Source organism: Platalea leucorodia, assembly GCF_965183815.1.
Source record: "Platalea leucorodia genome assembly, chromosome: 8".
Taxonomy (NCBI): Eukaryota; Metazoa; Chordata; class Aves; order Pelecaniformes; family Threskiornithidae; genus Platalea; species Platalea leucorodia.
In genome coordinates, this window is record NC_138830.1 from 55,702,469 (window position 1) to 55,724,693 (window position 22,225).

At 67.2% G+C, this 22,225-nt stretch overlaps 4 protein-coding genes across 7 annotated transcripts; all 4 read right to left on the reverse strand.

Annotated features, from left to right (window-relative positions):
• Positions 1-814: 814 nt before the first annotated feature.
• On the reverse strand, positions 815-4,183 carry CYBA (cytochrome b-245 alpha chain). The gene is made up of 6 exons (XM_082320601.1): positions 3,840-4,183; positions 2,392-2,461; positions 2,105-2,179; positions 1,797-1,880; positions 1,638-1,719; positions 815-1,553 (listed from the first exon to the last, which is right to left on the reverse strand). The coding sequence occupies exons 1-6, from the start codon at positions 3,895-3,897 to the stop codon at positions 1,371-1,373; spliced, it is 552 nt and encodes a 183-aa protein (XP_082176727.1). The 5' UTR covers positions 3,898-4,183; the 3' UTR covers positions 815-1,370.
• A 683-nt stretch (positions 4,184-4,866) lies between these two features.
• On the reverse strand, positions 4,867-8,635 carry MVD (mevalonate diphosphate decarboxylase). The gene is made up of 10 exons (XM_082320600.1): positions 8,528-8,635; positions 7,601-7,671; positions 7,365-7,479; positions 7,129-7,275; positions 6,848-7,047; positions 6,611-6,685; positions 6,166-6,384; positions 5,952-6,067; positions 5,764-5,872; positions 4,867-5,126 (listed from the first exon to the last, which is right to left on the reverse strand). The coding sequence occupies exons 1-10, from the start codon at positions 8,595-8,597 to the stop codon at positions 5,046-5,048; spliced, it is 1,203 nt and encodes a 400-aa protein (XP_082176726.1). The 5' UTR covers positions 8,598-8,635; the 3' UTR covers positions 4,867-5,045.
• Positions 8,636-11,092: 2,457 nt separating this feature from the next.
• Positions 11,093-12,753, reverse strand: SNAI3 (snail family transcriptional repressor 3; the record flags this gene model as incomplete). Its single annotated transcript, XM_082319000.1, has 3 exons — positions 11,093-11,274; positions 11,648-12,025; positions 12,675-12,753. The coding sequence occupies 3 exons, from the start codon at positions 12,751-12,753 to the stop codon at positions 11,093-11,095; spliced, it is 639 nt and encodes a 212-aa protein (XP_082175126.1).
• Positions 12,754-13,953: 1,200 nt separating this feature from the next.
• On the reverse strand, positions 13,954-22,141 carry RNF166 (ring finger protein 166). 4 transcript variants are annotated; one of them, XR_014228942.1, is made up of 7 exons: positions 21,968-22,141; positions 19,873-20,029; positions 18,841-18,953; positions 18,357-18,471; positions 17,648-17,755; positions 16,236-16,682; positions 13,954-16,112 (listed from the first exon to the last, which is right to left on the reverse strand). XR_014228942.1 is itself a non-coding variant. In XM_082319250.1 (6 exons), the coding sequence occupies exons 1-6, from the start codon at positions 22,138-22,140 to the stop codon at positions 16,617-16,619; spliced, it is 732 nt and encodes a 243-aa protein (XP_082175376.1). In that variant the 5' UTR covers position 22,141; the 3' UTR covers positions 13,954-16,616. The 4 variants fall into 4 exon arrangements, 3 of the variants coding, with proteins under 3 accessions (XP_082175376.1, XP_082175377.1, XP_082175378.1); XM_082319250.1 differs by having other exon boundaries at positions 13,954-16,682; XM_082319251.1 differs by lacking the exon at positions 21,968-22,141 and adding an exon at positions 20,663-21,172 and having other exon boundaries at positions 13,954-16,682.
• Positions 22,142-22,225: the final 84 nt, after the last annotated feature.

Genomic DNA, 22,225 nt, shown 5'->3' on the forward strand with positions numbered 1-22,225 from the left:
TCTCTCAGCCCCAGCGCAGTGGGCAAAGCACCAGTGTTCCCAGTACGGCAGCGCAGGAGGAACTGGGAGGCGACGCGGAGGGCAGCAGGGCGGGGGGGATGCTCCACACCCCCAGCCCCGGGGGGGACCAGCCCCAGCACCCGCAGCACCCCGCCACCCACACCTTTCCCACGGCTCTGCCCCCGGGGCACCCACGTCCCACGGGCCCAGCGCCACCTGCCGGGGCCACCCCCGTGCCCCGCCAGCACCCATGGGTGCCCCGGGGCCACCCCCATGCCGCGCCAGCACCCATGGGTGCCCCAGGGCTGCTGCACCCTCGCCGGACCGGGGCTCATGCAGGCAGAGGGGGCCCGGAGCAGCCGCTGATACCCACGGTGGGGGTCAAGGCTTTGTCACCCCCGCGCAGCGCACGGACGCGGCTGTCCCTTGTCCCCCCATGTCACAACACCCCAGCACCCAGATGCCCTCCAGCACCCACGAGTGGGAAGGGAAACGTCCCCCCGCTTCCCTGCCGGGGGTGACACCAGCTTTTGGGGCCACGCTGTGCAGGTCCACCCCTGGGGACCACATGCCACCGCACACGGTGTCGTGTCCCCCCCCCCAGCTTCACCCCACCATTGGGTCCACGGACGATTTCTGGAGGGCAGGGCAGCGTGGGGACCTCCCCGTCCCCCCGCCATGGCCGCACTCTGCACGCCCCCACCCCAGCTTCAGCCGCACCACGGAGTTTGCCCATAATTGGGCTTTTTGTCCTTAAAACCCCCCCCAAACCCAGCTCCAGCCCCCAGGGGAGCAGGAGGCAGGGGCAGCCGGCGCCTTTCCCACTTTTTATTGCAACAGCAACCATAGAAGTGACAAAAAAAACCCACCCAGCGAGAGCGGGTGCAGGGAGCAGAGCTGCCTGATCCCCCCCCGGCCCCGTGGGGCTGCAGGGCCCGGGGACCTGGCAATACCCCAGAGAGCTGGGGTTCCCCAGGGATTTGGGGATTCCCCTGGGAACTGGGGCCTGCTGGAAGAGCTGGGGACCCTCTGGGAAGCTGAGCACTCCCAGGGATTTTGGGATCCCCAGGAGTTGGGGATGCCTCAGGCAGCTGAGGAGCTCTGGGGATCCGGGGATCCCCCGGGAGCTGGAGACCCCACAGGGATCTGAGCATCCCTGGGGATTTGGGAATCCCTCAGGGAGCCCAGGGGAAACTGCTGATCCCCAGGGATCTGGGGATCCCCAGGAGCTGGGACCCTCCCCGAAGAGCTGAGCATCCCTGGGGATTTGGGGATCCCCAGGAGCCGGGCACCCCGGTTTTCCCCCCCGAGGGGCTGGGATGCAGCTGGGAAGCGGGAGCAGCGCGGAAGCAGCAGAAGGGCCCCCGCTGTTACTCAGCCTCGACGGGGATGGGGTTCACCTGCCCCCCCACCTCCGCCGCCTGCTTCTTGCGGGCATCGGCGGGGGGCCGGGGCGGGGGGTTGCTGGGCGGCTGCTTGATGGTGTCCCCCACGTGCGGCCGCTCCCGGGGCTTCTGCTCGATGGGTCTCCACTCCTCCCCACGCACCGCCGCCTGCAAAGCCATGGGGGCCATCAGGGGGGCCCCCCCTTCTTCCAGCCGGGCCCCCAGCCCCCCCAAAAGCCCCTCTGCACTCACCAGCAGGTAGATGCCGCTCGCGATGCCCAGGCAGACGGTGCCCAGGATGGTGGAGAGGAGGAAACCAGCGGGGACGGCCAGGCTGTGCGAGAGATTGGGGGGGTCAGGGGGGGCCGGGGAGGGGGCTGCACCCCAGCCCCGACCCCGCACCCCACTTACGCGGCGTGCAGGACAGCTCGGATATAGTAATTCCTCGTGAGGGGCCCAAACACCTTCACCACCGCCGTCAGGTACTTCTGGCCGCTGCAGAGCAACGCTGGGGGGGTCAGAGGGGGTGCCCACCCCCAAAGGGGGGCACCCAGCCCCGAGGGACCCCCATCCCCGTGCTGTCCCTGCACGGGGAACCCCCCCCACGGGATCCAGCCCTGCTCCCACCTCACCGCTCCCACCCCAGGTGCCATCTCCCTGTATTGGGGGGGTACCAGGACCCCCAGTCCCAGGGGTGGGGGGACGCGCACACCGCTTACCACCGCTCCATGGTGGAGCCCTTTTTCCGCTTGCTCCTGGGGTACTCGAGCAGGCAGACCAAGACGCCGGCCACGCTGCGGGGGGGTCAAGGAAAGGGGTGCTCGGGGCCAGGATTAGTCCCTAGGCACAACCCTCACCCCAAAAAAAAGGGCTGTTTGGGGCAGGGAAAGGGGGATTTCAGCCCAGACCGGGGGGAGGAGGTCTCCCCTCATCCATGCCTCCCACCCGAGTCGGGGCAGGGTTTTCCCTGCAGATCAGCCCCGGGCATCCTTCTCCGTAAGGATACATGGCGTACGCCGCGAAGTACCAGCCCTTGAACTGCCCTGCCACGGCCACGATCCCGCCGGTCAGCATGACTGCGGGGACAGAGCGGGGTGCTGGGGTCCCTGCCGGGGGGTATGGCCTCCCAAGCCAGGATACGGACCCCAAACCCGGGATGCAGCCCCCCCCAAAGCCTGGGATACTAACCCCCCCCACCCCCCCCCAAAACACGGGATACAAACCCCCCAAACCCGGGATACAGCCCCTCCAAAACCCGGAATACAGCCCCCCCAAAACCTGGGATACAGCCCCCAGAAACCCAGGATACAAACCCCCCAAAACCCAGGATACAGCCCCCCACAACCTGGGATACAGCCCCTCCAAAACCCGGAATACAGCCCCCCCCAAAACCTGGGATACAGCCCCTCAAAGCCCAGGATACAAACCCCCACAACCTGGGATACAGCCCCCCCCAAAACCTGGGATACAGCCCCCCCCAAACCCAGGATACAAACCCCCCAAAGCCCAGGATACAAACCCCCACAACCTGGGATACAGCCCCCCCAAAACCCGGAATACAGCCCCCCCCAAAACCTGGGATACAGCCCCCCAAACCCAGGATACAAACCCCCCAAAGCCCAGGATACAAACCCCCAAACCCGGGATACAAACCCCCCCAAACCCGGGATACAGCCCCCCAAAGCCGGGATTAGGGCCCCTGAGATGCTGTGTGCGGCCCCCCCGGATGCAGGGAAGGGAACTGGGGGCCCGGGTTTGGGGGGGCTCTGGGGGAGGTTTCCGACCCCGGGGCCACAGCGCAGCTCCCACCCACGGGCTCTGCTCCCCTCCGGCTGCCCGGCGGGGGCAGAAAGGGGCGGGGGAGAGGGGAGGGAGGAAGAGGAGGAAGGGAGAGCAAGGGGGAGCAAGGGGAGGAAGAGGAGCAAGGGGGAGGAAGAGAAGGAAGGGGGAGGAAGAGGGAGCAAAGGGAGGAAGAGGAGCAAGGGGGAGGAAGAGGAGGAAGAGGAGGAAGAGGGAGGAAGGGGGAGGAAGAGGAGCAAGGGGGAGCAAGGGGAGGAAGAGGAGGAAGAGGAGCAAGGGGGAGGAAGGGGAGGAAGAGGAGGAAGAGGAGCAAGGGGGAGCAAGGGAAGGAAGGGGAGGAAGGGGAGGAAGGGGAGGAAGAGGAGCAAGGGGAAGAGGAGCAAGGGGGAGGAAGAGGAGCAAGGGGAGGAAGAGGAGGAAGGGGAGGAAGGGGAGCAAGGGGGAGGAAGGGGGAGCAAGGGGAGGAAGAGGGAGGAAGAGGAGCAAGGGGGAGGAAGAGGAGGAAGAGGAGTAAGGGGGAGGAAGGGGAGGAAGGGGGAGGGAGGGAGGAAGAGGAGGGAGGAAGGGGAGGCTCTGGCCCTGCGCATCCCCAGCGGGACCGGGACCGGGACCGGGACCTCCCGGCCACCCCGGCAGCCCCCCGCCCGCACTCACTGAGCCCGGCCGCCAGCGCCTGCTCGTTAGCCCACATGGCCCACTCGATCTGCCCCATGGCTCGGCCCCTTCGGCTCCGCTCGGCCCGGTTCGGCTCCGCTCGGCCCGGTCCGGCTCAGCCCGACCCGGAAGTCGGACGCGGCGCTACGATGTACCCAGGCCACGCCCCATTCGGCCAGACCACGCCCCGTTCGCTAAGGCCACGCCCCCGCCTCACAGGCCACGCCCCCCGCGGGGACCCGCTCCAGCCCCGAAAGGGACACGGGGGGGACAGGGGACGTGGGGGGGACAGGGGTGGTGCGGGGGGACGGGATCAGTCCGGTCCGGGGGGGACAGCATCAGCCCCACAAGGGCCATGGGGGGACAGGGGGACAGGATCAGCCCCAGCAGGGACATCTGAGGGACAGGGGACAGGATCAGTCCTGCAAGGGACATGGTGGGGACAGGGGACGTGCAAGGGATAGGGGCCATGTGGGGTGATGAGGGCTGTGCAGGGGGGCAGGATCAGCCCCGCAAGGGATGCAGGGGGACAGGGGACATGGGGGGGAACAGGATCAATCCCACAAGGGCCACAGGGGGACAGGGGCTATGCAGGGGGACAGGATCAGTCCCACAAGGGCCACAGGGGGACAGGGGCTATGCAGGGGGACAGGATCAGTCCCACAAGGGACACAGGGGGACAGGGACCATGTGGGAGGACAGGATGAGTCCCCCAAGGGACACACAGGGACAGGGGCCATGGGGGAAACAGGATCAGTCCCACAAGGGACACATGGGGACAGGGGCCATGGGGGGGGACAGGATCAGCCCCACAAGGGACACAGTGGGACAGGACCAGCCCCAGCAGAGACATGGCGGGGATAGGGGCCATGAGGGGACAGGGGCTGTGCAGGGGGACAGGATCAGTCCCAGCAGGGCCAGGCACAGCCGTCAGGAGGAACCGGCCCTGGCCCCTGCCCCCAGCTCGTGGCTGGCGACGCCCCCCCCCCAGCACCACCCGCGGAGCCCACGCACCCCAAAACAGCGCTGCAGCCGCAAAACCTCTATTTCCTTACAAAAGAGTAAAAACCAGCCCCGGGGGTCACATCCCGCCCCGGGGCTGGGGACGGCTTTGCACCGGGCCGGACTCAGCACCCCGAGCCCCGCGGGCGGCACCGGCAGAGCCCCCCGGCACCTCACGGCCGTCCCTGGCGGCGTCCCCGGGGCTCAGGCGCAGCGGCGGGGCAGCCCGTCCGCTCCCAGGAGGTGCTGGCTGGGGTCATCCAGGAGCTGGGGGCCGGGGCCAGGCTGCAGGGCAGGAGATGGGTTAGGGACAGCACGGGCCAGATCCTGGCACCAGGGAGCCCCACGCCCTGCAGGGACCCCCCCTCGGGGCTGTGGGGCAGCTCTGGGTCTCACGGACCCCAAAAAGCCACCCCCTTGGTCACGCCAGTGGGAAAATGTCTAGGGACGGGGTCCTGTGCACCCCTGGGGACAGGGATGGGGTCTCACGCGCACCCCTGGGGACGGGGACAGGGATGGGGGCCCATGCACACCCCTGGAGATGGGGTCCCACACACCACACACCCCCAGGGATGGGGTCCCGCACAGGCGCCTGAGGACGGGGACAGGGTCCTGTGTACCCCTGGGGACAGGGACGGGGTCCCACACACCCCCCTGGGGATGGGGACGGGGTCCTGTGCACCCCTGGGGATGGGGTCCCGCACACACTTCTGGGGATTGGGTCCTGTCCACCCCTGGGGACAGGGATGGGGTCCCACACACCCTCCCCGGGGATGGGGACAGGGTCCTGTGCACCCCTGGGGACAGGGATGGGGTCCCACACACCCCCGTGGGGACGGGGACAGGGCCAGAGCCTCGCGGCAGAGGCCGGGCAGACGGGTGCCCCTGCCCCAGGCTCCCCGCAGCCGCCCCAGCCCCGTACCTCGGTGTGCAGGATGTACCGGACGGCCCCCGGCACCGGCTCCGTCACCACGGCCGCGAGCAGCTCCTCCGACAGCGAGGCCGAGCCGACGGGCAGCCCCCGCACGAACCTGCGGCACAGCCGAGCGCTCAGTCCCTGTCCCCCCTGCCATCCCACTCCCCCCCAGTAAGAGATGGGATTGCCCTTACTGGTCCCCGTTGGCGGCGGGGGGGAAGCTGCGTCTCACCACCTCCACAAACTCGGCTACGGTGTCGGCCAGCGTGAAGATGACGGCGTTGGGGCCGGCGTCGAAGGTGTAGGCTACCTGCAGCGGGATGGAGGGCGGGACACGGGGACCTGGTGAGGGACCACGGCGCCGCAGCAAACCGGGAGCCCCGCGAGGCCGGCGCGGGCGACCGGTACCTTGGTGCGACCGTGGTGGGCGTTGAAGCGGTGTGCCAGGGCGATGATGTGCCGCGAGAGGTCGTTGAGGTAGAAGATGGGGGGGAAGGTGTCGAGGCAGGTGGCGTGGAACTGGTTGCTGTCCTGCATGGCCAGCTGCCCGAAGCCCTCGAAGTCCCGCTCGTGGATGTGCCGTATCATCAGGGCCAGGCGCTCCGGCACCACCACCTCTGCCCGGTGCTGCCGCGGCAGGTGGGCTGCGGTCACCCCAGTTCGGGGACACCCACGGCACCGCGACCCTTTGAGCTTCGCCCGGGTGGCATCGCGAGTGCAGCCCCCCTGCCCTCCCTCCGTGCCCCCCAGCACGGAGAAACGTCCCCCCCCAAGGGACGCAGGACCCCAAGCCCTGCCTGCAGGCAGGAGGCAGGCAGCTGCCTGGGGCAGGATCAGGCCCGTTGCCCCGTACCTTTAGCAAGGGGCTGGTGTCCACGCTGGTCTGCATCCCCGCCGTGCTGCCCACCTGCTTCTTCTCCCCGCTGACCTGGGGGGGGGACACAGACAGTGGGACGTGACCCCCCCGAGCCCCCAGACCCACCCAGGGGCATCCCTTGAGCCCCGGGGTCTGCACCCACACGGGGTTGGGGTGCTCCCAGCACCCTCCCCTCAAACCCCACCCATCCGTGCCCCTTCCCCAGCCCCTCACCACCAGGACGAGGACCCTGAGCTCCGGCCAGTGCGTCTCGGGGGCCACTTGGTGGGCGAGGCTGTCCCTGCCGTCCGGCCGCTCGCCCCGCTGCCACTGCACGAAGCCCCCCAACATGCTGCGGCAGGCGCTGCCCGAGCCGCGCCGCGCCACCTCCGACAGCTCGCCCTCCACGCCGTACAGCCGCGCCAGCGCCGACACTGCGGGGAGGGGACGGGGTCAGCGGGGGGGACGCCCCCGCCGCCCCCCTCCCGGCGCCCCCCACGTCCCCGCTCACCCACCCAGGCAGGCGTAGCCGGCGGCGGAGGACGCCAAGCCGGCGGCAGTGGGGAAGTTGTTCTCGGTGGCGATGTGGATTTTGTAGGAGAGGCTGAGCGGGACGGCGTCCTCGGCGCTGCCGCCCCGGCGCTTACGGGCCAGGCGTCGCACTGCGAGGGGACAGGAGCCAAGCGGGGGGGTCGGTACGGTGGACACCCCGCCTGGTCCCCGGGGGTGCCCGGGGCCGGGGGACACTCACCCTCCCGCAGGCAGGCCTGCAGCCGGGGGTGCCCCACGTCGGCCTCCTCCCCGTTCAGCCACAGCCGGTCCTCCGTGAAGTCCCGGCTGGCGGCGGCCGTGGTGGTGGTCTTCAGCTGCCGGGGAGATGGAGGTGAGCGCAGCGGGTGGGTGGGGGGCTCGGCACCCCCCGTGCACGGGCCGGGGGGCAGAGAGGGGATCAGAGGGGCCTGACCCTGACCCTGACCCCACACCGACCTGGTCCTGGTGCAGCGTCACGCTCAGCGAGGAGTTGATGGGCAGGATCAGGTCGTTGTCCCGCTTGCCCCCTGCAAGAGAGGGTATGGCATGGCATGGCACGGCATGGCATGGCACAGCTTGTCATAGGTTGGCTTGGCACAGCCTGGCATGCCACTGCTCGGCATGGCATGGCACAATATCACTCGGCATGGCACAACACAGCAAGGCATGGCTTGGCACAGCTTGGCATGGCATGGCATGGTACAATATCACTTGGCATGGCGTGGCACGGCCCGACGCGGCACAGCACAGCACCGCAAAGCGCAGCATGTCACAGCTCGTCCCAGGTTGGCTGGGCACGCTACAGCATGGCACGGCACGGCACAGCATGGCCCAACACAGCACGGCATGGCTTGGCACAGCTTGGCATGGCACGGCATGGCATGGCACGGCAGAGTGTCCCTTGGCATGGCACGGCACGGCACGGCATGGCACAGCACAGCATGGCATGGCTTGGCACAGCTTGGCATGGCACGGCATGGCATGGCACGGCAGAGTGTCCCTTGGCATGGCATGGCACGGCACGGCATGGCACAGCACAGCATGGCATGGCTTGGCACAGCTTGGCATGGCACGGCATGGCACGGCAGAGTGTCCCTTGGCATGGCATGGCACGGCACGGCATGGCACAGCACAGCATGGCATGGCTTGGCACAGCGTGGCACGGCACAGTGTCCCTTGGCACGGCGCGGCACGGCCCGACGCGGCACCTTTGCTCGCTCCCACCCCCGGGCAGGTGCCAAACCCGGCCCGGAGCCCGGCCCGCCCCGCACCCGGGGGTCTCCGCCTCGCCCGGGGGTCGCGTCCCGGGGCCTCCCCGGGACCGAGGCGGGGGTCCCGGCCCCAGGGGCAGCCGCCACCCGCCCGCGGGCCGCCGGCACTCACAGTACTTGATGACGGCGATGTTGACGGGGGCCGTGCAGGTCACCATGGCGGGCGCCCGCTCCTCCGCCATCGCGCCGCCGCCGCCGCTCCCCGGGCGCTCCCGGCGCGGCGCGGTGCTGCCTCAAGCCCCGCCCCCGCACCACCTACGTGGCCGTGGCCTGCAAGGGATTCCCGCCTCGCCATTGGACAGCGCCGCAGCGCCCGGCTCCCGGCGCCCAATGGCAGGGATCGGACCACGGAGTGGCCCCGCCCCGTCCCGCCCCCTTGCTGGCGCTGGGACGGGCATGCGGGGGCGCCATCTTCGAGTCGGGAAGGAGCTGCGCATGCGCTGCTGCCCGGTGGCCCAGTGCCCCTCCAGTGCTCCCAGTATGCCCAGTACCCCGGTATCTCGGTGCCCTTCCAGTGCTCCCAGTGCCCCCAGCACCCCTGTATCCCCAACACCCCAGTGCTCCAGTGTTACTCCAGTGCTCCCCGTGCCCGCAGTACACCCAATACACCAGTGCTCCCAGTTACCCCAGCACTGCCCTAGTGTCCCCAGTACTTCCCCAGTGCCTCCTGTGCGCCCCAGCACCCCTGTACCCCTCACTCCCCAGTGCTCCCAATATCCCCAGCACTCCCCCGTGCCTTTGCAACCCCCAGTGCTCCCAGTATCCCAGTGCCCCCTGTGCTCCCAGTGCCTTTGCAGCCCCCAGTTGTCCCAGTATGCCCAGTGCCTCCTGTGCTCCCAGTGCCTTTGCAGCCTCCAGTGCTCCCAGTATGCTCAGTACCCCAATATCTCAGTGCCCGTCCAGTGCTCCCAGTGCTCCCAGTGCCCCCCAGCACCCTTGTATCCCCAACACCCCAGTGCTCCAGTGTTACCCCAGTGCTCCCCGTGCCCGCAGTACACCCAATACACCAGTGCTCCCAGTTCCCCCAGCACTGCCCTAGTGTCTCCAGTGCTCCCCAAGACCGCTGCACCCCAGTGCTCCCAAGATCCTCAGTACTCTCCCAGTGCTCCCAGTGCCTTTGCAGCCCCCAGTTGTCCCGGTATGCCCAGTGTCTCCCGTGCTCCCAGTGCCTTCGCAGCCCCCAGTGCTCCCAGTATGCCTAGTACCCCAATATCCCAGTGCCCCTCCAGTGCTCCAGTGCCCTCGGCATCCCTTCAGTGCTCCCACTCCCCCTGCAGTGCTCACAGTGACTCCAGTAGCCCCAGAGCCTCCAGTGCTCCCAGTGTCCCCCCGCCCGGTCCTCCCAGTGCTCCCAGCACGCCAGGGGCTGGGACCCAACCCCACTCCCCTGGGTGGCCCCAAACCACCACCACGGGCACCCCATGTGTGTCCTCCCCCCCGGGGTATTTTTATCCTCCGGTCACTCGCTCGCAGTGGAAAATATCCCACAAATCCGGGTGCCCGGGGGTGGCGGGGGGACATGCTGGGGACAGGGGTGACACAGCTCCCACGGGGTCACCGCTGGCCCCATCCCACCCCGAACAAACAGCCCGGGGGATGAGGGGAGCAGTATCCCCCCCATCCCACCCCTCTGGGGAGCTTTGGGGACCCCCTCGGTGGTGGGGCGGGGGCTCCCCAGCCGTGCCCCCTGGGTATTTATAAGCATTTTCCATGGGCGGGAGGGGAGAGGCCGGCACGCGGCTATTTTGGGGTGTGGGATTCTTTCCCCCCGCCGCCGGCACAGGTGCGGGGCCCGATTTAGCCGGGCAGAGCTGAAAATAGCACGGGGCGCACGTGGCGGCTTCCTCCGGCACCCACCCAAACCGTCCCCCTCCCCGTGCCCCAGCGCCCAGGGTGGCACCAGCAGGGACGGGGCTGTCCCCGCCACCGCGGGGCCGTGGGGAGGGTGCCGGGACCCCCGCGGCGGGGATGGTCCCACCACCATCACCCCGAGTCTCGCCGCGCCGCGGGGGTGCTCAGGGCCGCTTGCGGGGTGTCCTTGTCCTCACCGTCTCTGCCATCCCAGCCCCGCTCAGCCAGGCCAGACCCCAGCACGGCACTGGGGCCATGCAGCCTCGAGCCCAAAAAGCCACTGGGTCCCTTTTTGGGGGCAAGAGCGCAGCCAGGGGCTCTGCTCCATCCCTCGGCAGCGCTGTCCCCGTTCTCCGGGCAGGGAGCTGCGGGGATGTAGGAGGAGGAGGAGGATGCTCTACACAACACACAGAGGGGCTGGCAGCCGGACTCTGGCCGGATCCTGCCCCGGGGCTGGCGGGACACGATGCCAGCAGGGCAGGGACAGCCCCAGCAGCAATAAGGGACACTTTTCTCCGCTCACATCCGCAGCGCTGGGCTTCGGTTTTAATGTCTCCTGCGATGTAAGGCGTAAGAATCCTCCCCCATGCCCGAGAGCGGTGGGGGAACGGGCCAGGCGCCGTGTTCCCCGGCCCCAGAGCCACCGGGGAGCAGCCACGGGGCTTCAGCGACCCACTGGGAAAGTCCGGGTAGTCTTGTCCGATGCTCTCGTGTCCCTTCTTGGGGTGCTGCACCGGCATGGCACGGCACGGCATGGCATGGCATGGCACAGCACGGTGCAGCATGGCACAGCACAGCATGGCAGGGGCTGCGCGTGGCGGGGGGCTCAGGACGCCCCGCAGCAGCCCCCCTCCTCGTGCCGGGCCAGCAGCGAGATGCGGGAGAAGGTCCTGGCGCAGGCGCGGCACCGGTACTTCTTGACGTCGGAGTGGGTCTGGAGGTGGGCGCGGAGGTTGGAGCGGTCGGCGAAGGCCCGGCTGCAGTGGGGGCAGGCGAAGGGCTTCTCCCCTGCGGGACATGCGGTCAGGGCACCCCCGTACCCCGGGTCCCCCCGACCCCCCGTGCCCTGTCCCCTCCCCTGCTGCTCTCATCACCCTTCCCCATGTCTACCCCAGACTCCCCGTGCTTCCCAAGAGTCCCCGAAAGCCATCGGTGCCTTCCCGGTGGGCGATATGGCAGTGGCATCTGCCCTGGGGGCTCCCACAGGATTCGCGGTGCGTGCCAGCACCCCAGCCGGCCCCAGCACCGGGATCCCACCCCAGGCAGGTCCCTCCCAGAGAGCAAGCGACGCCGAGCCCAGACAGACGGCGATTTTGCACCCATCATCCCAAAAAGCAGAGGTGCCGGCGGGGCCAGCAGCAGCCGGGGGTCCCATCCTTACCTGTGTGGGTGCGGATGTGGCCCTGGAGCAGCCAGGGCCGGGAGAAGGCTTTGCCGCAGAGGCGGCAGAGGCAGGGCAGGGTGTGGGTGCGGAGGTGCATCTTCAGGGCACCCAGGCTGGCGTACGCCCGGGCGCAGAGCCGGCAGCTGAAGCTTCGCCGCCGCGGGGGCAGGTTGAGGGTTTGGGTGTCCTTCAGGGGGGTGCCTGGGCTCTGGGTGCCCCTCGGGACGGGGGGAGCCTTGGCGTCGGGGGGCAGCGGGAGGGAGAAGCGGGCGAGGAGGCGGCCGTGGCCCTGCAGGAGGGGGGGAGCAGGGGGCGCGGAGGGCTGGTGGCAGCCAGGGGGGAGCAGCCCCCCGCAGTCACACACGCCATCGAGCTCTGTGGGAGCGGGGAGCGGGGTTAAGGGATGAGGGATGGCAGCCGTGCCACCCACCCGGTCCCTGGAGCCCCCTGGGGTCAGGCACAAGGTCCCCCCCCCCCCGTTCCCACCCCTGTGCATGGCAGAACTGATACACCCACTGCAAAACAGAGCAAAACCCCTCCTTGCCCCCCAAAAGGGGAGTCACAGACACCCCCAGTGCCTGCTGGAGCCCAGCTTGTGCCCGGGTGCCGGCTCGCCTGGGGCTGGATGCACCCCAAAATCTGGGCATCCCCTGGGGCAGCGTGGCTGGGGGGACAGGCACCCCCTGACCTGCTCCAGCACCTCACCCCCCCGGCAGCACAGGGACCCCCATACAGGTGGGGAGGACGGGGGTTTGTTGGAGGGGAGGGTCCCACACACCTAGCCCTGGGAAGCCCCCGGGTGACCCCAGTTTCCCCCCCTCCAGCACTATCACCGGCATCTCTGCCTGGCCGAGCCACCCGGGATGGGGCACAGAGCCAGGGAGTCCCCCGGCACCGTGGCACGGGGCATCACCCCAAGCCCAGCTGGGGACCCCTGCCCACCATCAGGCACGGGGTGGCAGCAGGAGCTGAGGGTCCCGGGGGTCCCGGGGTCCCCGGTGCCGGCGGAGCCGTGCAGCCTTACCGCGAGCGCGGGTGTCGAGCTGGCCGTAGTTGGGGATGCGGGTGCTGGAGGGCTTCTTCACCAAGAAGGAGCGGGGCATGGCCGGGCAGGCAGGGCAATGGGCAGGCCAAGCAGGGCTGTGTCCCTGTGCCGCGTCCCTGTGCCGTGTCCCTGTGCCGTGTCCCCACGCCGTGTCCCCGCGGGTGCCAGCAGGTGCCATAAGGCCCCGGGGCTCATTAGCATGGGCAGCCCCCGGGGAGCCCCGGGGCCAACCGCCGCCCGAGGGCTGGCCTTGGCCGCCAGCACGCCGTGCTGCAGGTGCAAGGGACGGCGTTGGGGACAACCCTGTCCCCTGGCACCGCCACCCCATGCGCCCCGCAGATGGGCTCCCGCTGCCCGCAGCATCCCCCGGCCTGGCTGGGCTGGCTCGCACTCGGCGTGACCCCCCCGGCGTAGGACGGAGCAGGCTCCCCGCTCACGGGGACCCCCGACACCCCTTCTCCCCATGGGGACAGGCAGCCACCGGCGGGGCCGCGTGGCCACACGCCTGTCCCCTCCGCCACGGTGCCCTCCCGGTCCCGGAAAGCCTCGCAGGGGCTGTTCGGGGAGGGCTGGGGAGCAGATAAGGCGGTTCCTCGAAGTGATCAGCCCTGGCCGTTGTATCCCCAAGACTTTTATTGTCCCTGGGACAGGAGCCACGCTCTGGCCAGCACCAGGACAAGGACGAACCCCCGTACCCCTCCCAGGGGACACCAGCGGCTGCTCCCAGGATCGGTCCCCCAGGGAGAGGGAGGCGGGTACAGCCCCTGCCCAGGCTGGAGGGATGGGCTGCGCAGAGCCAGCCCGTGTCCCGGGGGATCCCCGACAGCCCCGTGGGGGCTCGGAGCCAGGACACCTCCCAGGGAAGAAACACCCGCTGCGCTCCCCTGGCCAGCGCCCAGCTGGCCTTTGGGGACAGCACGTGGTGCCAAGCGTCCTCCCCGTGTCCCTCCGAGCGCCAGGACCCGGCTGCCAGCGAGGGGGTGCGGGGGGATCCCCCCAGCAGCATGCCAAGCCCCCCGGCACGTTTGGCAACACCCAGCCCCGGGACAGTGAATTGCTTGATCTTGGGGAGCCCGGGGTGCTGAAATGGCATCGCCAAACCGCTGCCGTTAACGGGACGAAGCTGTAAAGACGAGGCCTGCGTTCAGGGAAGGAGCAGCCCAGATAAGGCAGGGTGGGGGGCACCCACCCCCGGCCCTGTCCTGCACCCCAGAGCCGCGGCAGAGACGGCACACGGAGGCCACCCGTGGATGAAACTGCCTTTATTGAGAAAAATGGTTTGCTACAAATACATCATTGATTTTATTTTTCTTCAAAAAAACGGTAGGTCTCATTAAAAGTTCTAGTTATGCAAAAAGTGGCGGGTAACACAGGGACGAGCACGGCCGGGGGCACGGGGGGATCCCCGGCACAGCCCGGCGGGCAGCGGGCAGAGCCGGACCCGACCCCGTGCAGCGCCTGCCTGCGCCCTCGCCGCCCGGGCCTTAAAGTGCTTTACAAAAGCAGCTCTTGCTGCCCCTGCTCTGGCGTTGCGGGGCAAAAAGGAAGAGGAGGAGGAAGGGAGGAAGGAGACAGAGAGGTTAATAGTGCTGTCCCAGAGGCAGGGAGCTCCCTGCAAGTGAGAGCTCTGATGGAGGCTGCTCCGGGAACCGAGGACGGGACAGGGAAAGCCTCCCGGGTCGCTTTTGGGAGATGCCGGTGCTCTCCGTCCCACCGGGGACGTCCCCCGGGCTGGGCAGGCACCAGCAATGCCGTGCTGGTAAGAGAAGACCCCATCGCTCCTCGCTAGCCCGGCCCGAGGGAGGGGAGCGGAGCAGCTCTAGCCCTTTCCTTGCCCTCTGCCAGGGGAGCGGAGGGTCTCCGCATGCTCCTCAGAGGGCTGCCGGCGGCACGGGGGAGCTCACAGCCCCCAAAAAAACACCCAGTACTATTTAAATCAAAAGTAGAAAAACAAGACGGTATTGCTAGAGCAGAGCTGGAGCCAGGTCTTGGATAAACCACGAAAGGGCACTTCTCCGAGCAGGGACGTGCAGAGGGATTGCTCTCCCAACACCTCCGCAAACCCTTGCCGGAAGGCGGCACGGCGGATCCGCAAGTATCGTGAATCCCCACCTCCCCGCGGTCCCTTCACCGTGAGCCTTGGGCTGATCCCCTCGCCGGTGCGAGCCCGAGGGGCTGCAGGGTCCCAGCACAAAGCTCCTCACCCGCAGCACCAGCGCTGAGCCCTCCGACGGGACGCGACTTCTGCTGCACGGCGGGGCCGCCCAAGGCCTGGCAGAGGAGATCTCCCTTCCACCCTCTCCCAGCCCAGCAGAGCAGGGGCAGAGAGCAAGCACCGGGATGCTATGGAGCACCTCTCGGATCAACATCTGCCCAGCTGTGCCCTGCTCCCAGGGAGAGACCTGGGAAAGGGAGCTGCAATCCCTTATTTCACGGGGACAAGATGCTCAGCGTTGGGGATGGGATCGGGCACGGGCAGACGTCCCTACCGCACACCCATCGCCCAGACGCAACCCAGCTGCTCCGCACCGAGCGCCGGTGTGCCACAACTGACCTGCCTGCTCCCTCGCAGACAGAAAACCACCGCCCCAGGTTACGCCCTGCCCGCGGCCACGTCCAGCACTGCCACGGGGCTCTGCCTGCAAGGGTTAAGCCGTCCTGAGCCCAACCGCACGTCCTGGAGAGGGTCAGCAGCTCAGAGAGAGGGTCAGCAGCTCAGAGAGAGGGTCAGCAGCTCAGAGAGCACGGACGACCAAGCAGCTGTTGGAGAACGCAAGCGTTTTGCTCCTCAAAAAAGCAGCCCGGCGAGCCGCTGGGCACCCGCTCCTCCGGTTGACAAGGTGCTGCTCGGACCCGGCCTCTCCTGCATCACCACCCGCCTGCGGAGACAGACGCCGACAAGGGAAGGGAACGGCCCAGAAATAACCGAGGAGGACACCCGCGCGCGTCCCACGGTCCCCCCGGAGTCCCACCCGCCGGCCCGGGGTCCAGCTCCTGCCTCCTGCCCGATTTCAACTCCACAGCATGTTCGTTTGTTGGGTTTTTTTCTTTAAAAAATAGACTTTCTTAATAATGTTCCATAAAAATACTCTTGTCCCCGGTGACGGATATTGCAGTGTGAAGAGTAACAGCTTCTGTTCCCGCTCTATAAAACGTGGAAAAGGCGTCACGCCGATTAATGTAGAAAAATGCAAGAACTCAGTATCACAAGAGCCGGTACAAAACGAGGAAGGTGAGAATTTCACTGGACGCCGGATGCCATCCCTGCGGACTCCTCCGAACCCGCTGTCATCACGGGGCACGCGAGGGCAACCGTCTCGCCCCGGGATTCAGCCCGGCCTGCGCAGGAGCAGGCAAAGGAGGCAGCTCCTGCCTGCAGCACGGGGGACGGGAGAGCCCGACGTCTCTGGAAACAGCCTTGTAGGGTTTAAAAAAAAGACAGATGCTCCGTGCCGTTTTCTTCCTTTTCAACAAGGACGTGGATGATTGCAGTTTCAAACTAGGGTATTTCTGCATAAAATGCATCATAGTTTTACGTACCTATTCAGTTGCAACAGAGAGCGTGAAGACAGATGGTGCCAAAAAGCATCTAATAATAAATAGATCTGGATACAGGTATATGCTCCGTATACGGATATGAAATGCCTAACTGAGGAATGATCCCAGCTCTTCGGTGCCGACTCCTCTCTCCTCCCAGCAGTGGCCGTCCCTGCTCACTCACCGGTCCAGCGTGAGGCTGAAGAGACTCCACCTTCTTAAACAAGGTGGGATTTGCCCCGAAAGGAGAGGGAAGAGAGGTGGCAGCGGGTCTCCGGGGGTGCTGGGGGCTTGACGAGCTCCGTGCCTCCCCGGCAGGAAGGCCGAGTGTGCAAAAGGAGGCGGGGTGCGATGGGGGTCTGAACCAATGCTCCGCAGGCACCCTCAGTTCTCGGAGAGCGACAGGGCCAGGGCAGCCTGCAACGCTGCCTCCTCGTCGATGTTATAGTCCTAAAAAAAGAGAGGGGCAGTCAGGAGAGTTGGCACGGCCGCGTCAGGGTGAGTGGCCACGGCAAGGAGCCCTTCCTGCTCCTTGCGGTTCCTCTGAGGCTGCAAGCCTCCATCTCCTCTGGCAAACAGGTCCCAGGAACGCCACGCTTTTTTGGGTGTCCTTTGGGCCCCATGGTCCCTCTCCTGCCTGGAATCTGCCAATGTCAGCCCTGGCAGCGGGGAGGGATGAAACGTGCCCATGCAAGAAGCTGTGGCCAAAGGGCAAAGCTTTCCAGCAAGGCTGCGGGCTTCCCCAGCGCTCCGGTTTGGGTTTATGCAACACAGCGATCGCTCCCTAAGTGGGGATATTTCTCTGTAAATAGTCGAAGGTTCCTTTCCCTGGAATTGAGCGTCCCTGCAATAAAAGCAGGATGCTGACAAAACCTCCCCTCGGTCCCTGCAGCCGAGGCTGGGCGATCACTCCCTTACCCCCACACAGGAGGGGCCAGCACCCCCAAAGGGGGGCCATGGGCACCCCCCACGTGCAGCAGCCAGACCCCCCAAGCCCTGAGCCTAGGCTGCTCCCCTCCCACTACTTGTGAAGCCTCAAAGAAAAGGGCTTTTGTGTTACCATTCCCCAGGGAAGGAGTTTAATGGAGCAGGCGGAGAAAACAACCCATCTTCACCGAGAGCGGTAACATTTCCCTCTCCTTCAGGGACGTTTTCCTGGTGTGTCTGATGACAACCAGCTCGAGCACCCTCCAGGGCAGGCGGGGAGCCCAGTCCCACACCCATGGGGGTCTCCCGAGTGGGGCTACACATGTGCCCTGTGCGTCCCGCAAAGCCCAAAGGAGGAACCGTCCCCTTCCCCTCCCGAGGGGCTGCACAGCGGGACGGGCTGGTCCTGGCACGGGAAGGCAAGGGCTGGTTTCGTCCCTCAGCCGCTCACGGAAGAGGACTCCGTTGGGGCTCAGGGCCGTACTCACCACGAAGGTGTCGTAGGAGAACTTGTGCCTGTGGAGGAGGTGCTGGAGGAAATTGGCGCTCTTGTAGCTGGGGTCCCCCCAGGGCATGGCTGAGCAGACGGGGCACACCTGCAGCGGTGAGGAGAAAGGGGGAACCGTGACGCCAGGGCACAGACCCCTCTGCCTCTATCTCCCCCGGGGGGGCTGGCACAGCCACAAGACGAGGGAGAGATGAGTAGCGGTCCCCCCTCTCTCACAGAGAGTGTCCCGCAGAGGATACGCTAAATAAGGGGGGCCTCCTGCCCCCCTGAGCAGATCCCTCGGCGCTCAGAGCCTCTGGCACATGGCCCAGGCTGCTTTTAGCCCACTGATAAGTTCCTCACTCATGCACAAGCGCCTCCGAGACGGTGCCAGAGCTACAAGTTCCCCACCTCGGTCAACCCAGCAGGGACGGGGAGAGGAAATCCTGCACCACCCGGGTTGCAGGCACAGGGGGATGCAGGCGGCTCGTTCCCGAGCGCCTCTAGCAAAGCAAACAGAGGCAGGTCCCCACCTCCCATCAAAGGGATTTAAAGCAAACTAAATGAGCTGGAAACACAGCCACACTTCACGTGGAGCAGCAGCTCTGTGTGCCGGTGGCCTCGGATGCAGCATCAGCTACGGTGTATTTGGATTTCCAGGAGTTACCCCGCAGAGAACCAGCCCGTCCCAGCGCCCCGGCGTCGCTCACCACTTTGTTGGGGTCGTTGCGGTGGTTCTCCATGCAGTGCTTCACCAGCTCCTGCTGGTCCAGGTTCCGGGCCCCGCAGTACGGGCACACAAATGTCGAGCGATTGGGAATATTGCTAAAGAGAGCAAGGACGAGCTCAGATTCCCTGGGAAGGGACCGGCTCGACTCCTTCCAAACTAACCCAGCCATCCCCCGCTCAGCTTTGTGATACCCACCCACCGCAGAAACCAGCCCAGCCCATTCCCACCCCAGCCGCGGGCTGAACCGCCCTGGTTTGGCTGGTCCTTCCTCCCACACCACGCTCTGAAACGCAGGGCAGCACAGGGGCTGCAGATGCCCGGAGGGAAAAGGTGCTGATGTTTCTCCCTGCGATTGCCCAGGGGAAAGTCAAACACGTGCTTGGATTTTAGGATTTGTAAGGGAGGGAAGCGCCAACGCCATCTGCAAGGAGGGACGTGTTTCCCCACGCGACGTGCCGCAGTACCTGGGAATAGGCTGGGAAGTGGGGACAACTGGAACGAACTTGGGGCAGTTGGCCATCTGCTCCTGCACCTTCGTGCAGGACGAGACGTGAGAGCGCATTTTCGCGAGGGTCACCTGGAGAAGGAGGAGAGAAGAAACGTTCCCGCAGGCTGCAGGAACAACTTCCAGATGCAGCGCTGGAGCCTTCGCCACAGCTCGGGAGAGCAGCTTTGGTCAACCGACGTCAGAGCGAAGGCTGGTCTGTGCGGGATGACCCACAGCAGCGTGGAAACGCCGCACCAGCCTGTCCTTCCTTGCAGGACGGAGATCTGGGGCTGCGTGCTCGCTGCACGTGTCCCCAGAGGCCACACACAAGCCACCCAGGCTGCGTTACTGTAGCACTAGCCCCATTTTCCTTTGCAAAAGAGGAACTGCTGACAGGCAGAAACCCCAAACTGCTCTGACACGGTACGGGATCGTTCCTGGGCCGCAGCCAGGCAGTTACAAGGAGATCCCCAAAATTAACGGAAGCCAGAAAACGCACCAGCGGAGAAGCACCACGAATCACAGCTTTACAGCCAGCCCCTGGAGTGTCCCAGACCAGACTGCCCCGGGCCGGGCCAGGCCACGCTGCCAGTTCAGCTCCCCTACGGCCATCAGGATCACGGCACCTTAAGCAAGACCTAAATCCTTACCCTCATTAGGAGCAGCAGCAGAGCTGGTTTGTCTCAGCCTCTCCCGTTTTGCAGGAAAACCTCAGCCTGCTTTTGAAGGTCCCCACTGTCTAATAATAGCTCCAGTCTGCTGACAAAGGCAGCTAGGAGAGAGCGCCTTCATCTCCGCACAGCCTGGCTCACGGCAGCAGCCGTGACACGCGGGGAACGCCACACCTTGCAGGCGCAGTGTGGGGACCCACCGAACGTGGGACTCTGCAAACCCAACCGTGGACAGCAAGCAACCTCCCTCGCCCGGCACCACGGCTGCGGGATCAGCAGCCGAACGAAGCCGTACCCGCGCGGGATGGGGACAGGCAGCCTTCCCCCGCGAGCTTTACCTTCTTGCTGCAGCCTCTGCAGGGAGCTTTGTAGGATGAAAGCTGTTTCTCCACGCTGGAAGCCTTCTCCACCTTCTTGGGGTCGAAGGGCATGCGGCAGAGCGGGCAGAGCGGGGACGGCACTTGGAGGCAGGGCTGCAGGCACTCCCCGCAAAACCTGGGGGCACAGAGAGCAGCGTCGAGCGGCCCGGTGGTGGCCCAACCCAGGAGAAGGAGGGGAAGCGGGACCCCAGCCCCGGGGCACACCCGCTCTCGGGGACTCCTGTGCACCCCAGGGTGCAGGGCAGCCCCAAAACCCAGGGATCAGCATCCCCACTGGGAGAACTGGATAGAACTGGGAGCTTGGGAGAAGGCGTGGGGAGGCCAGGCACAGCCCAAGCCCCAAAGGAGCTCCCTGCACACACGGCTGGGGCTCAGACAACGCCGCTGCTCCAAGACTCACAGCCGGGAGCAGGCACGAATGGAGCCAAACAAAAACCGGTGCGGAGCATCCAGGCCACGCAGGAATAAAGCGAGCGAGCGCGTTAGAGCCCAGCTCACCTCCTTTTCAGGTCCTTACGCCTGCAGGAGCTCAGATGAGAAATCAAAGCAGCGGAGAGGAAGCACAGGAAGGTGCCCCCGGGCACGAGGCAAACCGGCTGGGTCCCCGCAAAGTCAACTGTCGCAGCGTCCCTGTCCCCTCCGCCTGCCCACCCACCTCCCGTCACCCAGACCGAGGGAATGAGGCTGCTGAGCCTCTGCCGCTGCGCTGGGAGCGGGCACAGGGGGGCAAAGTCACGGTGTCCCTTACCCCAGTTCCCCGGCGTCACCCCCATGAAGCGCCCCCGACCCCAAAGGAGCTGGGGGGTGGAAGGGCGAGACTGTGCTGGGGCACCGAGCAAAGCCGCGGCCTCAACGGGGGACCGAGGCGTCCCAGAAACTGGCGGTGAAGGGGGGCCAAGGTGTCACCGAACTGCTGGGGGGACAAGCAGGCAGCCTGTCCCCAGCAACCAGGGCACAGCACCCATGGGTGGCCCGAACTGGGGTGGGGGGGTCAGGGCAGGATTTTCACCCAGGCGAGACCCCAGCCGGCACTGCCGGGGTGCTGGGAGCAGAGTCTGGGGGAGATCCTGGGGGCAGAACCAGGTCTGGGGGCAGAGGGAGAAGGGGGCTGGGGTCGGGGTGGTCAGCGGGGCAAGGACCCTTGGGTGCACCCCACGCCAGGGCTGGGCTGGGGGCGACAGAGCAGCACCCAGCACCCCGGGAGGGGAAAGGGTTCAGTGGGGGCAAGGCACTGCTGGGGGTGGGATGGGGGTCCCGGGGCTGAGCAGCAGGGAGGGGGGCCAAGCACCACCCAGGGGTGGGCTGGGGGCTCCGGTACTGGGCTGGGAGTCCCGGTACCCAGCTGGGGCGGTGAGATGGGGGGTCCCGGTACCAGCTGAAGGGAGGGGGAAGAATGGGGGTTCCAGGCTGGGAGGGGGGCTCAGGTGTCAGCTAAGGGGTGGATGGGGGTCCCAGTACCGGGATGGGAGTCCCTGGTATCGGGATGGGAGAGTTGGGATGGGGGTCCCGGTACCGGGATGGGAGGGCTGGGATGGGGGTCCCGGTACCGGGATGGGAGGGCTGGGATGGGGGTCCCCGTACCGGGATGGGAGGGCTGGGATGGGGGTCCCCGTACCGGGATGGGAGGGCTGGGATGGGGGTCCCGGTATCGGGATGGGAGGGCTGGGATGGGGGTCCCGGTACCGGGGTGGGAGGGCTGGGACGGGGGTCCCCGGTATCGGGATGGGAGGGCTGGGATGGGGGTCTCCGGTACCGGCATGGGAGGGCTGGGCTGGGGGTCTCCGGTACCGGGATGGGAGTGCTGGGATGAGGGTCCCGGTGCTGGGGTGGGAGAGCTGGGACGACAGCACCGGTACCGGGATGAGAAAGGTGGGATGAGGGTCCCGGTCCCGGGATAGTACGGGTGGGACGGGGGTCCCGGTGCCGGGGCGGGGTCGCGGCCCCGGAGGGGCCCCGGCGCAAGGAGGGGGCTCCCGGCGAGCGCCTCGGCCCCGGTCCCCCGCCGGGGGGTGGCAGAGGCCGGGGGTCCCCGCCGCCCCGGGCCCCGGCTCACGTGTGTCCGCAGCCCGCGATGCCGACGGCGCGGTGGAAGACCTCCAGGCAGATGGGGCAGCTGAACTGCGCCTCCAGCGCCTCGGCGGCGGGGCCGGCGGCGGGCGGCGGCCGGGGGGACCCGCCCGGGGCCTGGGGCCGCTGCGCCGCCGCCACCAGCAGGTTCCGGAACATGGCGGCGGCGGCGGCGGCGGCGGCGGCGGGGGGGCGGTGCCCTGACGTCACCGCGCGCTCGTGCGTCATCGCCGTGCGCCGCGAA

Excerpts from the sequence above, each read along its gene's own strand:
- CYBA (XM_082320601.1), bottom strand. The coding sequence starts at position 3,897 with ATGGGGCAGATCGAGTGGGCCATGTGGGCTAACGAGCAGGCGCTGGCG. Across the intron at positions 2,180-2,391 it reads TACTTCGCGGCGTACGCCAT|CGTGGCCGGCGTCTTGGTCT; the intron begins GTATCCTTACGG and ends ACCCCCCCGCAG. Across the intron at positions 1,881-2,104 it reads GGCTCCACCATGGAGCGGTG|CGGCCAGAAGTACCTGACGG; the intron begins GTAAGCGGTGTG and ends GTTGCTCTGCAG.
- MVD (XM_082320600.1), bottom strand. The coding sequence starts at position 8,597 with ATGGCGGAGGAGCGGGCGCCCGCCATGGTGACCTGCACGGCCCCCGTC. Across the intron at positions 6,385-6,610 it reads ACACCAGCCCCTTGCTAAAG|CACCGGGCAGAGGTGGTGGT; the intron begins GTACGGGGCAAC and ends CTGCCGCGGCAG. Across the intron at positions 6,068-6,165 it reads CCCACCACGGTCGCACCAAG|GTAGCCTACACCTTCGACGC; the intron begins GTACCGGTCGCC and ends ATCCCGCTGCAG.
- RNF166 (XM_082319250.1), bottom strand. The coding sequence starts at position 22,140 with ATGTTCCGGAACCTGCTGGTGGCGGCGGCGCAGCGGCCCCAGGCCCCG. Across the intron at positions 20,030-21,967 it reads ATCGCGGGCTGCGGACACAC|GTTTTGCGGGGAGTGCCTGC; the intron begins GTGAGCCGGGGC and ends CTGTGCCCCCAG. Across the intron at positions 16,683-17,647 it reads TCTCCTACGACACCTTCGTG|GACTATAACATCGACGAGGA; the intron begins GTGAGTACGGCC and ends CTCTTTTTTTAG.